General features: G+C 36.6%; 1 protein-coding gene across 1 annotated transcript; it reads right to left on the reverse strand.

The window, feature by feature from the left end:
- Positions 1-514: 514 nt before the first annotated feature.
- LOC128556217 (F-box only protein 25-like) lies at positions 515-10997 on the reverse strand. The gene is made up of 9 exons (XM_053540506.1): positions 10932-10997; positions 10264-10364; positions 9643-9808; positions 9143-9236; positions 8675-8844; positions 8354-8453; positions 7556-7721; positions 1423-1495; positions 515-1095 (listed from the first exon to the last, which is right to left on the reverse strand). The coding sequence occupies exons 2-9, from the start codon at positions 10353-10355 to the stop codon at positions 955-957; spliced, it is 1002 nt and encodes a 333-aa protein (XP_053396481.1). The 5' UTR covers positions 10356-10364; positions 10932-10997; the 3' UTR covers positions 515-954.
- Between the last annotated feature and the right edge of the window lie 2030 nt (positions 10998-13027).

Consider the following 13027-nt stretch of genomic DNA (forward strand, 5'->3'; position numbering starts at 1 on the left):
GACGGGTAACACTTGCAGGTAAAACTAGATACCCAACCGAATCCGAATATGGCACAACCATTTTACAGAAATAACAAGAGAATTCTTTGCGAAATATTTTAATAACACAAATTTCAGTAATAACAAAAATGTTAAAGTAAAAACAAACAACGAGACATATCAAACAAGCAAATTTCTAGAAACATCTTATCAAAATAAATAATGTAAAAATACATGTATATGTATGTTATACAAGTACACATTTCGAGAAGAATTTTTTCTCTAATTAGAAATGAGAAAAACTATGGCTAACAGTGTTAATGAACAATATAGATATTTCTTGGAAAATTTTTGTTTTGCTTTATTTTTGCCAGGTTTAACGTCACACCGAAACATTCGTGGGTCATCTGACGACTGTCCAGCTTTGATGGTAGAGGAAGATCCCAGGTGCTTCTCCGGGCATTATTTCATCAAGGGCGGGAATCTGTTTAAAACCACTGACCTCCCGTAAGCCAGCTAGATGGCTTCCTCTATGCCCCAAGCGAGGCTGGAGCTTTCGTCGGTGAGGAGCAAGTAATTTGAATTCATCGCACTACTGCTGGTAATGAAAGACCGTATTTCATAGCGTAAGGAATTTGTGGATAAGGACTGAAACATAAATGAATGAGTTACTATCGAGTGTCAAAAGTGGTCTAAAACAAACAAAACACAAGACTTGCACCATGTGGAGAAAAAAAGCACTATATGATAGAGACATTGCCAAGTTCTTTGTATTATTTTTTTAAAGCCGTTTTCAAGTAAAATAAAGGATAGAATACTCGTGTACATATGCATTTCAGTAAACGTCGTAGAGTTCCTTGATGTTGCACTAGTCTTTAATATATACCACACTCATACTAGTGATTGGCGATAATTAAATGCCTAACTAGTATCTCGTGGAAAATATCCGCCTTGCCCAAGGGTCGAATTAAACTTTTAAAGGTGTACAGTCTTGCTTGATTTTCCAATCAACTCATAGCTGCTAAAAAGTATAGAGAATAATTCATTCGGACCAACAGGCTCTAGATAAACGCTAGTTTCATCTTTCTTCGCAGACCAACACGTGTGCCCCTGCATCTGAAAAGGAAACAGTAGTACATTGTAACTTCGAAAATTTTGTGTTCTCTTACCGTATCACCGATGTGCAGTATGAAATTTTCCTTAAAATATGCCAAAAACATTTTGCGTTTTCCTTCATCGATTGTTTATATCTTTCTATAAGATTAAATTGATTTACATGGATGTTTCCTAATTTTCCCTTAAACAAAAACCACTTTATCTATAAATGTGATACATTTATCATTAAAAATAAGAACTACCACTGAACTGGTAGAACACATGTTGTTGTTTTTAAAAATGTATAAATATGTAGGCATCGCATTTTAGAAAACTAAGTGTTCATACCATCCAGTGAAGGGTCTTACAGGCTGAACAGATAACCAACTGGTCTGTATATGTCTTCTTTAAACCAAATTTTCTGAAATATATGGTATATTCCACTGTAAAGAAAGACTTACCAGGTACGTTTAAAATCACACCGAATAAATATGTCATAGAATATAATACAGATTAAAGACGCTGTATATATGAGCCGCGCCATGAGAAAACCAACAGTGGCTTTGCGACCAGCATGGATCCAGATCAGCCTGCGCAGTCTGGTCAGGATCCATGCTATTCGCTTACGGTTTCTCTAATTGTTATAGGCTTTGAAAGCGAACAGCATGGATGCTGACCAGCCTGCACGGATGCGGGTCTGGATCCATGCTGGTCGCAAAGCCGCTATGTTGGTTTTCTTATGGCGCGGCTCATACTTACGTATCGGATAAGACTTGACATCTTCTGTTTCATATTAGTAATTACATGCGGTGATGTATATAGCACCTATAATATATAATAAACTGAAATATATAGTTGCCAATTAAGTGAAATCCAGTTGAAACTAGATGTGTGTCCATAGGACAATGGTACCACTTCTTACTGTCACTGCACCGTCATATGTTACTTGTTAACAATGCAAGACAAGGTAAACATTCATATTGTTTTCCTTGTTAAGCAATCAAAACTGGAAAAGTTAAGGCAAGAGTTAAAAAAGAGCAAGAAACTGAATGCTATAAAATATTCTAGGTGTGTAGGTGCCGGTGGTGGTGGAAAAATCCCAGGTGTACAAGTTTACATGCCGAGCCACATACGTAAAAAGAGCCAGGATTTCTCAAATACGAGCGACAAGAAGTCTATAGCCCAAGTCTTGCCGAGTGAAATCCGAAATCCCAGGTGCACAACTTCACATGCTGAACATATTACTCCCACATGTTTTCATGACTCTAAGCCAAAAAAGTTTTGAAATGTGTGAGATACGAACGTTTAGGATCGTTATGCATATTTGTGACTAATGACAAAAACCGTAACTCTAGTTTTGCTGAGTGAAATCCACAAAAGCATCAGGTTCACATGATTCATAACATTCCTCTAAGTTTAGATGACTCTAGGTCCAACAGTTTTAGTGTTTTTATTTTCCTAGGTATAGGTCCATAACTCTGGTCTTAACTGAGTGAAATCCAAAACAAAAACAAGGTGAAAAACTTCATATGCTGAAAAACATTAATATACTGTTTCATGATTCTAAGATAACAGGGTGCATGTACCACGTGACTTTTTCGCTAAAAACATGGCGGATTCCTCGATAAAGGTAACATTTTCTTAAATATCTTTTCAGCAACATGTTCAAATAAAAGGAAACTTAGATGAGTACCGTCTCATATGAAAATCCGACACTCGGCTACAAGTTTCCTTTTTCAAAGTCCGTTCGTTTTCTCTAAAAGTGCAACCGCACAACTGAAGTGAACAAATTTGATGATGTTAAGACGGGGGACATTTTCGCAAATTCAATAAATAAAGTCTTTAAGAGGCCGTAAAAGACTATTTTGCGACACGGATATTTGTACGAGTATTGTCTTGACATATACACTTTAAGAAATTCAAATTAAGAGCCTTCAATAGCTTCCGAGACCGGATTTATCAAATTGCTAAGCAGGGGTCCGTTTTTCTTGATGCTAAGACGGGGGCTTGATTCAAAGATTTGTTATTGAAAGTCTTTTGTATTTCATTAACCTACTTCATTTAAGTTTTCCCTATGTTATACTGCTTACTGTAAGAAAAATTCAAATGGTTATGACATATGAAAGCTTTTCGCCGAGCGTTAACTGTGAAGGTGAACTACTTGATACTTAATTTGACTGATTTTATTGAAAATGCACCAACTTTCACTTTATGTACTACATTTCTAGGTCGACTAAAATGTCATGTCTAGATCATTCTTTGTAACCTTTGTAACAAATACTGTTAAGTTTTTGAAAAAGCAACAGTTTATATTTAATTCTATTTCAGTCGCGTTAACTTTGAATTCTTTTTTCGGCTGAATGAAATACATTTGCGCATCTGACATGAGCGTCAGTAACAGTTGTCAAAACAAATCGGAAATTGTACTGGTTTCGTTGGTCATAAAATGTATATGTTATTTCCAAATATCTTATTTTAAGACATTTTGTTCGAAATTACGGTCCTTTTTGGTTTAAAAAATATGAAATATTATCATCAATATAGTACTAAAGTGCATAAATTTACATTTCAGACATTTGTGTGCCAGGAATGTGGAAAGACATATAATTCCAGAAAAAGCCTTTTGCGTGGCTTTATTTCCAGAAAGAGAAGAAAGAAATCATGGACCTTATAACTGCGGCAATCGGTCTTTCCCGGTGAGACTAATAATATTATTACTAGTATATTACGACCTTACATTGGCATATATTAAGCATTGCACATTTTTACTTCTAGAAATTGTTTTGACTATAATGTGGATTACTTTACATCTTTCACAGCTGATATGCCATGGTTTGCAGGAGACCGTAAAGGGTGGATATTTTGGTCCTATGTTTCAATGACCCTTAATCATTCCCATACAGTTTGCTTTGGTGTCCAACTTCCCACTTTGTTGTATCGAATAGCCTTTACAGCCCACAGAATAGCATTTTACTGAGCCTGTAAAATGTCCCAAGTCGTTTAAATGAAGTACTGGCCTGCGATGTATACGCTCGAAACCGATTCTCATCTTTTTCGCAGATCGACTAATATACATGTAGGCTTTAATTCTTTTTCTGTGTCATTATTTTTTGCAACAACGTACTGAGAAACTTGATAGTGTCAACATTTTTGCATGCATTCATAAATAATTTTACCTTACTCACAACTTATTTGTCTTTATTAATTTTCCATTTTATGAAATTCAACGCCAGTTGTATTGTGATCAGTTTATCGAACCATTGTTCCTGGGAAGAACCGGTGTAATGAAGTATTTCGACCACCATAGAATAATGACCCCCGGGTCATTATTCTATAGAAAAAGTGACCCCCCGGTCATAGTATTATGACCTCCAAATCATAGTACTATGACTCCCCCACGTGAAGTAAACTGAACCTCACGAAGAATATTGACTCCCATAAAAAAACGACCCCCGGTCATTTGGTCAAATTTAGTGATAACTCATGTATCCTATTCTAAGGCCTTATTGCTGCATTTTATGCCCCCCAGATACCATCACTTGACACATAAATCAGAGCATTCCGCAGCGGGAAAAAGGATTCTATTTCTAGACGCTGTATCTTGGTGTATACATTTTTTTTTCAGGAAAATAACAATTCACAATACGTTCACAAAACACACCAGTGTCAATAATCCCTGCAAACTTCGGTATGAAGTAATTCTTCAGAAGAAAACTGCACAAGAAACTGCTAGCATAGAACTTAGTATTAATAGAAGTTGCAATGCTTAGCAGTGGCAGTAAAGTACGGTAGCGGCAACAATAGAAAGTAGTAGTAGTAGTAGTAGTGGCAGTGGTAGTGGCAGTTGCAGTAGCAGCAGCAGCAGAGGAATAAGTGACAGCAACAATAGCAGCAGGAGAAGAAGAGGTAGATGTACAAGACGTACAAGTGGAAGCAGGTATAGTAGTATCAGTAGTAGCAGTTGTAGTAGTAGAAGTAGTAGTAGTAGTAGTAGTAGAAGAAGAAGAAGAAGTACATGTCGTAATAGCAATAGAAGTAGCGGCACCAGTAGTAGTAGTACAATCAAAATGTTAACTATTGGCAATGGAGGGTATTAGAGTTGTAGATCTAGCAAAATTGTCCGTTAGGTTTGGAGGGGATCACTTTTTAATAGATATTATCGTCGAAAGTCTTTTAAGGAGCCGGTGTTCTACACGAAAGAGTAACTTTTTTAAATAGAATAATGTCCGGGAATCGATATTGTATGAGAGTTCGAATGTAGTAATTTCGGCAGTTTGTATTTTACATGGAAGGAGTCACTTTTTCTATAGAATAATAACCGGGGTCGTTATTCTATGCGATTCGAAGGGAGTCATCTTTAGGGAGTCAGTATTTTACTTGGAGGGGTCTGTTTTTCTATAGAATAATGACCGGGGGTCGTTATTCTATAAAGTTTTCAAAAGGAGTCAGTTTTTAATAAGGGGAGTCAATATTTTACAGGAAAGGAGTCACAATTTCTATAGAATAATGACCGGGGGTCGTTATTCTATGGGGGTCGAAATACTCCATTACACCGGCACCATATTCAAATCTTCTTAAAAGAAATGTCCACTTTCTTTCATATGAGACATAGTCGGTTTCGGGATTCGAATCATGGTCGTCTGTGAGAGAGATCTTACAACTCAATTGAGGCGGTCGACCTCTTTATAGTATGATTAAGTATCAAAATGATCACCGCTTCTATTAAACCAGTAATGTTTTTTATGATAAATATTGGCTCTGAATTATGTTTTCTTTTGTTGTAATTCAATGGTTTAAAACAAAAGTTCTTTAAACTTTAACCTTCGAACATTTACTATGATTTCACAACACATGTGAAGAAATTACTGGCACATAAGACTGATAATTCAATACATGTATCTAAATAACATTCGAAAGTATGGTTAATTTATTTCAAACTGCAGTTCAGATATATATTCCAACAAAAGCGATAAAACAGCACACAATTATGATCTAAAAAGAAAAAAATTGAGATTAACATTGCTGTGCAGATTCTCAACCATTTCAGTGGTTGCCTTAAGAAGCAAAGCAAAAGTAAGAACTTAAGAAACCTGTTTCAGCTAGAGTTATCGGAAGTTAAACAAAAAGAAGCAAACTAACTTAAACAATGAAGACAAAACGAATGCGATAAAACTTACTATTTTTCCAAAGCCTACCTGGAAATGTAATAGAACTATTGAGATAGAGTGTCACCCAGGAATTTATTTACTTCCGGGTCGTTGTTCCCTATTTGAAGCCATCTATGCTTTGACTTGTTAAACATTTTGTGTCATTTCCTATGTCTTTAACAGTTCAACAGTGTTTTGTCCGTGTTTTTTCCAGGACAACGTTTCTGTGCGGAAGGATTAAAAACTGTTCCAGACTGGTGGCCATGACAGATGTAGGTTGGAAATCATAAAGAGTGATTGAATACTTTGATATATTGGAAAGAAGTTCATTGCTGATGACAGTGTTTCTTTATGATTTACTGACATTATTCATCTTCAGAAATACAGAACTCTCAATGCTGTAAATTTGTTGTGATATTCGCCGCTGAATCTATGTCCAAATGTGCTTGTTTTACTACACAGCAAAGGAGAAATTGTACCGGACCGACACCATAGAGTGGAAGCTGGTGAATTTTTCATCAAATCAGTCAAATTAAGTATTTCACCTTAGGTAAAATTTCACAGTTCACAGTCGGTAACAAGCTTTCATTTGTCCTAACCATTTGAATTTTAACATATATACAACGGGATTTTTCTTATAGTAAGCAGTATAAACATGGAAAAACTTAAATGAAGCGGGTTAATGAAATACAAAAGACTTCCATTACCAAATCATTGAATCACGCCCCCGTCTTAGCATCAAGAAAAACGGACCCCTGCTTAGCAATTTGATAAGTCCGGCCTAGGAAGCTATTGAAGGCTCTTAATTTGTAATTTTTTGAAGTGTATATGTCAAGACAATACTCGTACAAATATCCGTGTCGCAAAGTAGTCTTTTACGGCCTTTTAAAGGATTCATCAGTTGAATTTGTGAAAATGTCCCCCGTCTTAACATCATCAAATTTGTTCACTTCAGTTGTGCGGTTGCACTTTTAGAGAAAACGAACGGACTTAGAAACAAAAAACTTGTAGCCGAGTGTCGGATTTTCATATGAGACGGCACTCATCTATGTTTCCTTTTATTTGAACAGGCTGTCGAAAAGATATTTAAGAAAATGTCACTTTTACCGAGGTATCCGCCATGTTTTTGGCACCCCAGATTAGCGGAAAAGTCACGTGGTACATGCACCCTGGATAAATTCCTTTTGAGAATCTGTGTGGGGGAGTGCACAGAATAGGAGAATTTTTTTCAGACCTCTTAAATATATTTGGTTTTTTTATCTAAATGGGGCACCACTTCAAGCTTTCAAAAGTCAATCCCTTCAAAATCACGATGGATACATACAACTACTTACTTCGAACATTTGTGATGTAGATGTTGCCACACAGACACAGTGGAATCAATATATTCCGTGTCTTCTATAAACATGCTCATCTGCTTCTCCGAGAAATGATATTGCACGAGTTTTTGCCATATCGAACTGTCTTGTGTCACGTAATATAACTCCGAGCACGTCTTCCCTAAAATCATTAATGACATTAGAGAACAGTTTAAAATACTGGAAAGATAATATCATTATGTCTAGAGGATGATATTACCAGTGACAAATAAAGAGCAAGAAACCGAAAGTAACACCACGCATGTCTAGTATTAAACATAAGTATGTATTTCTAGATAGGAGAGTTACTAAACTTGCAAGTTCATCTATTCAATTGCCCTGAACAAGAAACACTAAAAACATTTTTTTCGAAGCAGGGAATTAAACCTTTGGCTTTTGCGACGGCAAAATTCAGCACAAAAGGTAATGAGTAGGAACGCCTGTGACTTAGCAATTAACCGTTTAATAGTGTGTCACAAATAAATTCGTCTCTTTAGGTATAGTATGTTCATGCATCGGAATAGTGCATGCGTTCAATTTCCCACTAAAAGTGTATGTAACACGTACAATTTGACTGATATTTTTTAACTTTGCATCTATAACTAAAGAAGCTCTTTTGGAGGTATATAATGCAACCAACCAAAGTAAAAGCAAACTATCTTTGGGGAGAAGTATAACGGAATGTGCAACACACCTCATGCCACTTTTCTGCACAGTCACATGCATGAGCTAGTGTTTATGTGAAATGTGTGTTAAGAAATAAAGTGAAAATACCAAGATTAATGATGTCCCTGTGGTCCGAAAGTTTCAGCATAATCTCACGTATGCATTCTTTTGGTAAGTCTGTAAGCGTTGGAAGTCCGTCTTCAACTCGCTGAAAGAAAATAAAAGCAGTATTTTCTGTTCAAATCGTAAGAAAACGCAGACTACATTATTTTCACGGAAATATTCGAACTCGCTATATATAATACATGTACCCGGATTTATCAACCGGCGCCAGATACAGTATAGCAATGCTGCATCTGTGTTCTATTGTACAATTATATACATATGTCTTAATAAATCTATTTCGCTTATTGGCAACAAATCATTTACCTCTGTCAGAACGAACTGTTCCATCTTCGTGCTCAGATTTGCTACTGTCTGAATATGTCTGTTCCAGAGAGATTTTGACCCTATCCTACCCGTACTTTCATCAACCATGGACTTCATTGTACATACCAACAAGTTTTTCATCGGAATAATATTTGTCTCTGAATTCATTGCTGCAATTAAACAGAACGATGCCGCTGTATCAAATATTGCAATTTTGTTTTTAATGTGATCCTATTTTTTTAAATTGTTGGTTAACCTAGTTGCCTTCCACGATTTCTTCTATGTAAAGCTGTCCGTTGCATAAACTGACAACTTCGGTACTAAGCTAGTAAAAGAACTAATATCCTAGTGTTTCCGTAGAAAGTTTACAAATTTAATTAGATCTAGATAATCTGAATTACAGCGGGCAAGTATGAGGAGTCCGTCAGGAAAGTTTCGAAGGCAATACGACACTTTTTATTTCCTTACCTTCTATGACCATGGCCTCTAGAATCTTGAAAAGTTGCCTGTGAGCGCACCCGCTGGCTTTCCCAATACCTTTCGTCATCAGTAACATCATGAACTGCAAACATGAAGCAAAATAAATACATCAAATACTTTTACGGTTTAAAAAGTATAAAATATTGACGAGGAACTGTTTCCATGGCGGCAAAATATCAATAACACACACTGTAGCGCTCATGTAAGAAGTGTGTCACGTAAAAAAAGTATTGGCTATGGCAATAATCTGTTATACAACAAATTCCACAGCTTACCATTCAAGTTGATCAAAATGTCTATGGCACGTGTCATAGAGCGTCTGGATTCGGATACCGGAAGCAGCTGATACATAGTGTGTCGAACTTGGGTAAAAGTCAAGTTTGGATAACATATCTTCCTACTTAAGAGCAAGTAGAATAAATATATTGAACTAAATACAATAAGGCTTAATGTTAATAGCTATATGACCGTTATGACAAATGTCTTACATCATTAAGGTAAGCCTGTGTCCTAATATCAGTTACATTTTCCAGCAGTGCCATGTATTCTATGAACTCTGACACACACACCGACAGTTTTCTTTGTCCTTTTGTTCCAGTGGCCTTCACATTGCGCCCAATGCTGACTTCCCTGTCATAGGATACTGCTTGCGATCTACAAGTAATTAACTTTCACTTTAACAGTATTCTCAAAATAAAAAAGGTGGAAACTTCACAGGTCGCTCAACACGACAAAAATGAAAATGTTGCAGGCTCGGTTTGATTGAGCCTGTTCATGGACGGTAGTGGAAATGCATGCTACCGTCCACGTTATCTAGCTCCGGGTTGAGCAGAATTCAACATGTTACAAGTACCAAAAACAATTTAGAGACATCCGCAGATGTGTTCAAGTCATTGAATATCTAAATCCCTCCTAAATTAATGTGGTAATAATAGGCGTTAAAACGGTTGCTGTTGTCGTTGTTATTATTTTGCTTGTTGTTACATTTGTACTATTATCACTGCTCGCCATATTGCGTATACTTAAACTGAAATAATTAACTGAATAGATACGTGATCTTTATTCAAAACTATGTACTAGAAAACGAACTCAAGTTTTATCAAATCTACCTTGCATTTATCTTCTCCTGTGTTGCCCTGTATTCGGTGTTTTCCAGTTCCCTCAACACCCATCCGCGTGCAGTTTTAATCCAGTCGGCCATTTTGCAAATCTGGAAAAACATGTGCATGCACTGAGTCAGAACATTCCTGTCAGAACATGAGATCATTTCCCAGAATTATTGGGAGATCAAAGGTCATTTCACAGACGCATCTCTATTTCAGGTAATCGCAAATTCTCAAGGTTTTGCTATTTTTAGTATTTAATTTGCTACGTGTATATATTATCTTATCTATACATCTCACAAAGATGTAAAATATAGACCTACATCAGATCTTAAGTTACGAGGTATATTGTTATAAAAACATATGTAATATAATTCGGCTACTTTTAGACGTGGTCAGGCCCCTTTCTTGAGGCCATGCAGTGCGAATAACTTGAAACATAGATTTTACAGGGTGTATTATACTTACAGTATGTAAATGTAGTCTGCTATAAATGCATTCGTTGTGGTATGACTTTAATAAAATTACATTTATTATCTGATAGAAGGGAGTAACGAATGTTAAGTAAGTTACGTGTAATAAAACTATGATGAATGACATGCAGAATGGAGAAAATATCTTAACAGGGAGAGAAGGAGGGTAAAAAATGCACGAAAAAGTATTTACCTACGTACAGGTACAATAAAATCCACAACACAAATGATCCGTTTTTCTCCCCTTCTACCCGGGAAAATACTATGTATATGTAGACAGACCGTCAGATCTTTTTATAGACGGTCGATAAACCAGCTGTATTACCATATATGGTAAAATGGTAAATACAGTCGGCGGGCTGTATGTCCTTTAAAGGAACTATATGGATTTAGAAATGTCATTTAAACTTACTTTTTTGAATATGACAGAGTATGTAGGACAGTGATTTAACATAAGATACTAGTACTGGTACAAATAGTTGATCTGACATTAAAGTCACAGTCCGATCATTTAAAAATAACTCTATCATTTTGAGTTACATTCGATCTGGGGGGGGGGGGGGGGGGGGGGGGGGGGGGGGGGGCACAAAAACAATTATTTGGCTAGATTAAAATACCATATGTTAGTGCATATTTCACTAAATTGCAGGAAGTCCCAAATACTTTTCCAACTTTGGAATATTTGAACGTAAGCAAGTAGAGGCATAAGACTTTGCTATTTTTACCACTGTGCTTTTTACCAAGCATATAATCAGTGAATATTCAAATACAAAAACAATATAATTTAAAACATTCCAACATTCTTTTGCTATCATTGAAATTATAATTAGAATCAAGGATATTGCTGATACACTAGCTTCGATGGTGGTAGTATTAGAAATAGATTTAGAAATATAGGGATATGCCCACTTGCTCCTGAAAGTCAAATGCTAACTAGGAGGCTTATGGGCAATTTCAAATTGCAGGTTTAGACTAAGTTCTCTAAGCCTTAAGTCTGAGACTAGCGGAAAAGAATGGACACTTCTGTAGTGTCCGATGTCAAATGCAGTAAATTTATATACCTGGTAACTTCTTTTTAATTCCTTGTAATTTGTATAATAGTAATACTTATCCAGGCAAGCTAAGCCTGACTTGCCCTATGGGCTCGAATTTAATACTCGCATACTGGTAAAAGAACAGTGGAAAACTAGAAGGTGTTTTTGTCACAAAAACATATGCCCCCCCCCCCCCCCCCCCCCCCCCCACACAATATGTATACCTTTAGCTCTGGCGGCCATTTTGTGCAGCGAAGCGGAACGTATCGGCGATATGCATAACTGGCTTGGTACTGATCACTCCTGTGAAGTTTCGTCGAAATCTGTCCAGCAGTTTGACCTGTGAAAGCCGGGCAAAATTTTTCTAATTTTTCTAGCTCTGGTGGCCATTTTGTGCAGTGAAGCAGAACATGCCAGCGATATACACAACTAGGGTTGGTACTGATCACTCCAGTGACAAGATTTTTCTATTTTTAGCTCTGGCTGCCATTTTGTGCAGTGAAGTGGAACATTCCGGCGATATGCACAATTAGGGTTGGTACTGATCCTGTGAAGTTTCGTTGAAATCAGCCAGCAGTTTGACCTGTGAAAGCTGGACAAGATTTTTCTATTTTTAGCTCTGGCGGCCATTTTGTGCAGCGAAGCGGAACGTGCCGGCGATATGCACAACTAGGGTTGGTACTGATCACACTTAGAAGTTTCGTCAAAATCCGGCCAGCAGTTTGACCTGTGAAAGCCGGACAAGCTTAATGCGGACGGACAGACGGACGGACGGAAAAGGCAAAACCAATATGTCTCCTATTTTATGGGGGAGACATAATGAAAAATGCAACTTTTGAAGTAGTCTTTCCAAGTGCTTGCAAAAAGAAATAAAAATGAAGGTGTTTTTTTCGACTTTCTGTTACAATACACTATAAAAATGCATTCCGGCACTGACAATGTTTTAAAACAATTGTTACGCATCGACAGAAAAGAATATTAGATTTCCTTTCAATACTGGATAGTTTTCAAGCCAAGATCATAATGTAATATTAAACAGTCGTGCATTACTGCTGCTAATGAAAGCGTAAGAAATGTGTGGATAAGAACTGAAACATAAATAAATGAGTCAAGACTGCTTGTCAAAAGTGATCTAAAGCAATCAAACAAAAACAGACTTACACCTTCTGGAGAAAAGAAAAAATGCACTATATGCTAGTTTTGTTTGTATTAAAACCGTTTTCCAGCAATATCAAGTATAGAGTACTCGTGTACTTATGATGT

This window comes from Mercenaria mercenaria, chromosome 4 (assembly GCF_021730395.1).
Source record: "Mercenaria mercenaria strain notata chromosome 4, MADL_Memer_1, whole genome shotgun sequence".
Taxonomy (NCBI): Eukaryota; Metazoa; Mollusca; class Bivalvia; order Venerida; family Veneridae; genus Mercenaria; species Mercenaria mercenaria.

Bases quoted from the DNA above. Each gene is read 5' to 3' on its own strand.
- LOC128556217 (XM_053540506.1), bottom strand. From the start codon at position 10,355: ATGGCCGACTGGATTAAAACTGCACGCGGATGGGTGTTGAGGGAACTG. The intron at 8,845-9,142 runs GTAAGGAAATAA...GTTTAATTGCAG, and splicing joins AGAGGCCATGGTCATAGAAG to CAATGAATTCAGAGACAAAT. The intron at 8,454-8,674 runs GTAAATGATTTG...ATTTTCTTTCAG, and splicing joins AACAGTTCGTTCTGACAGAG to CGAGTTGAAGACGGACTTCC.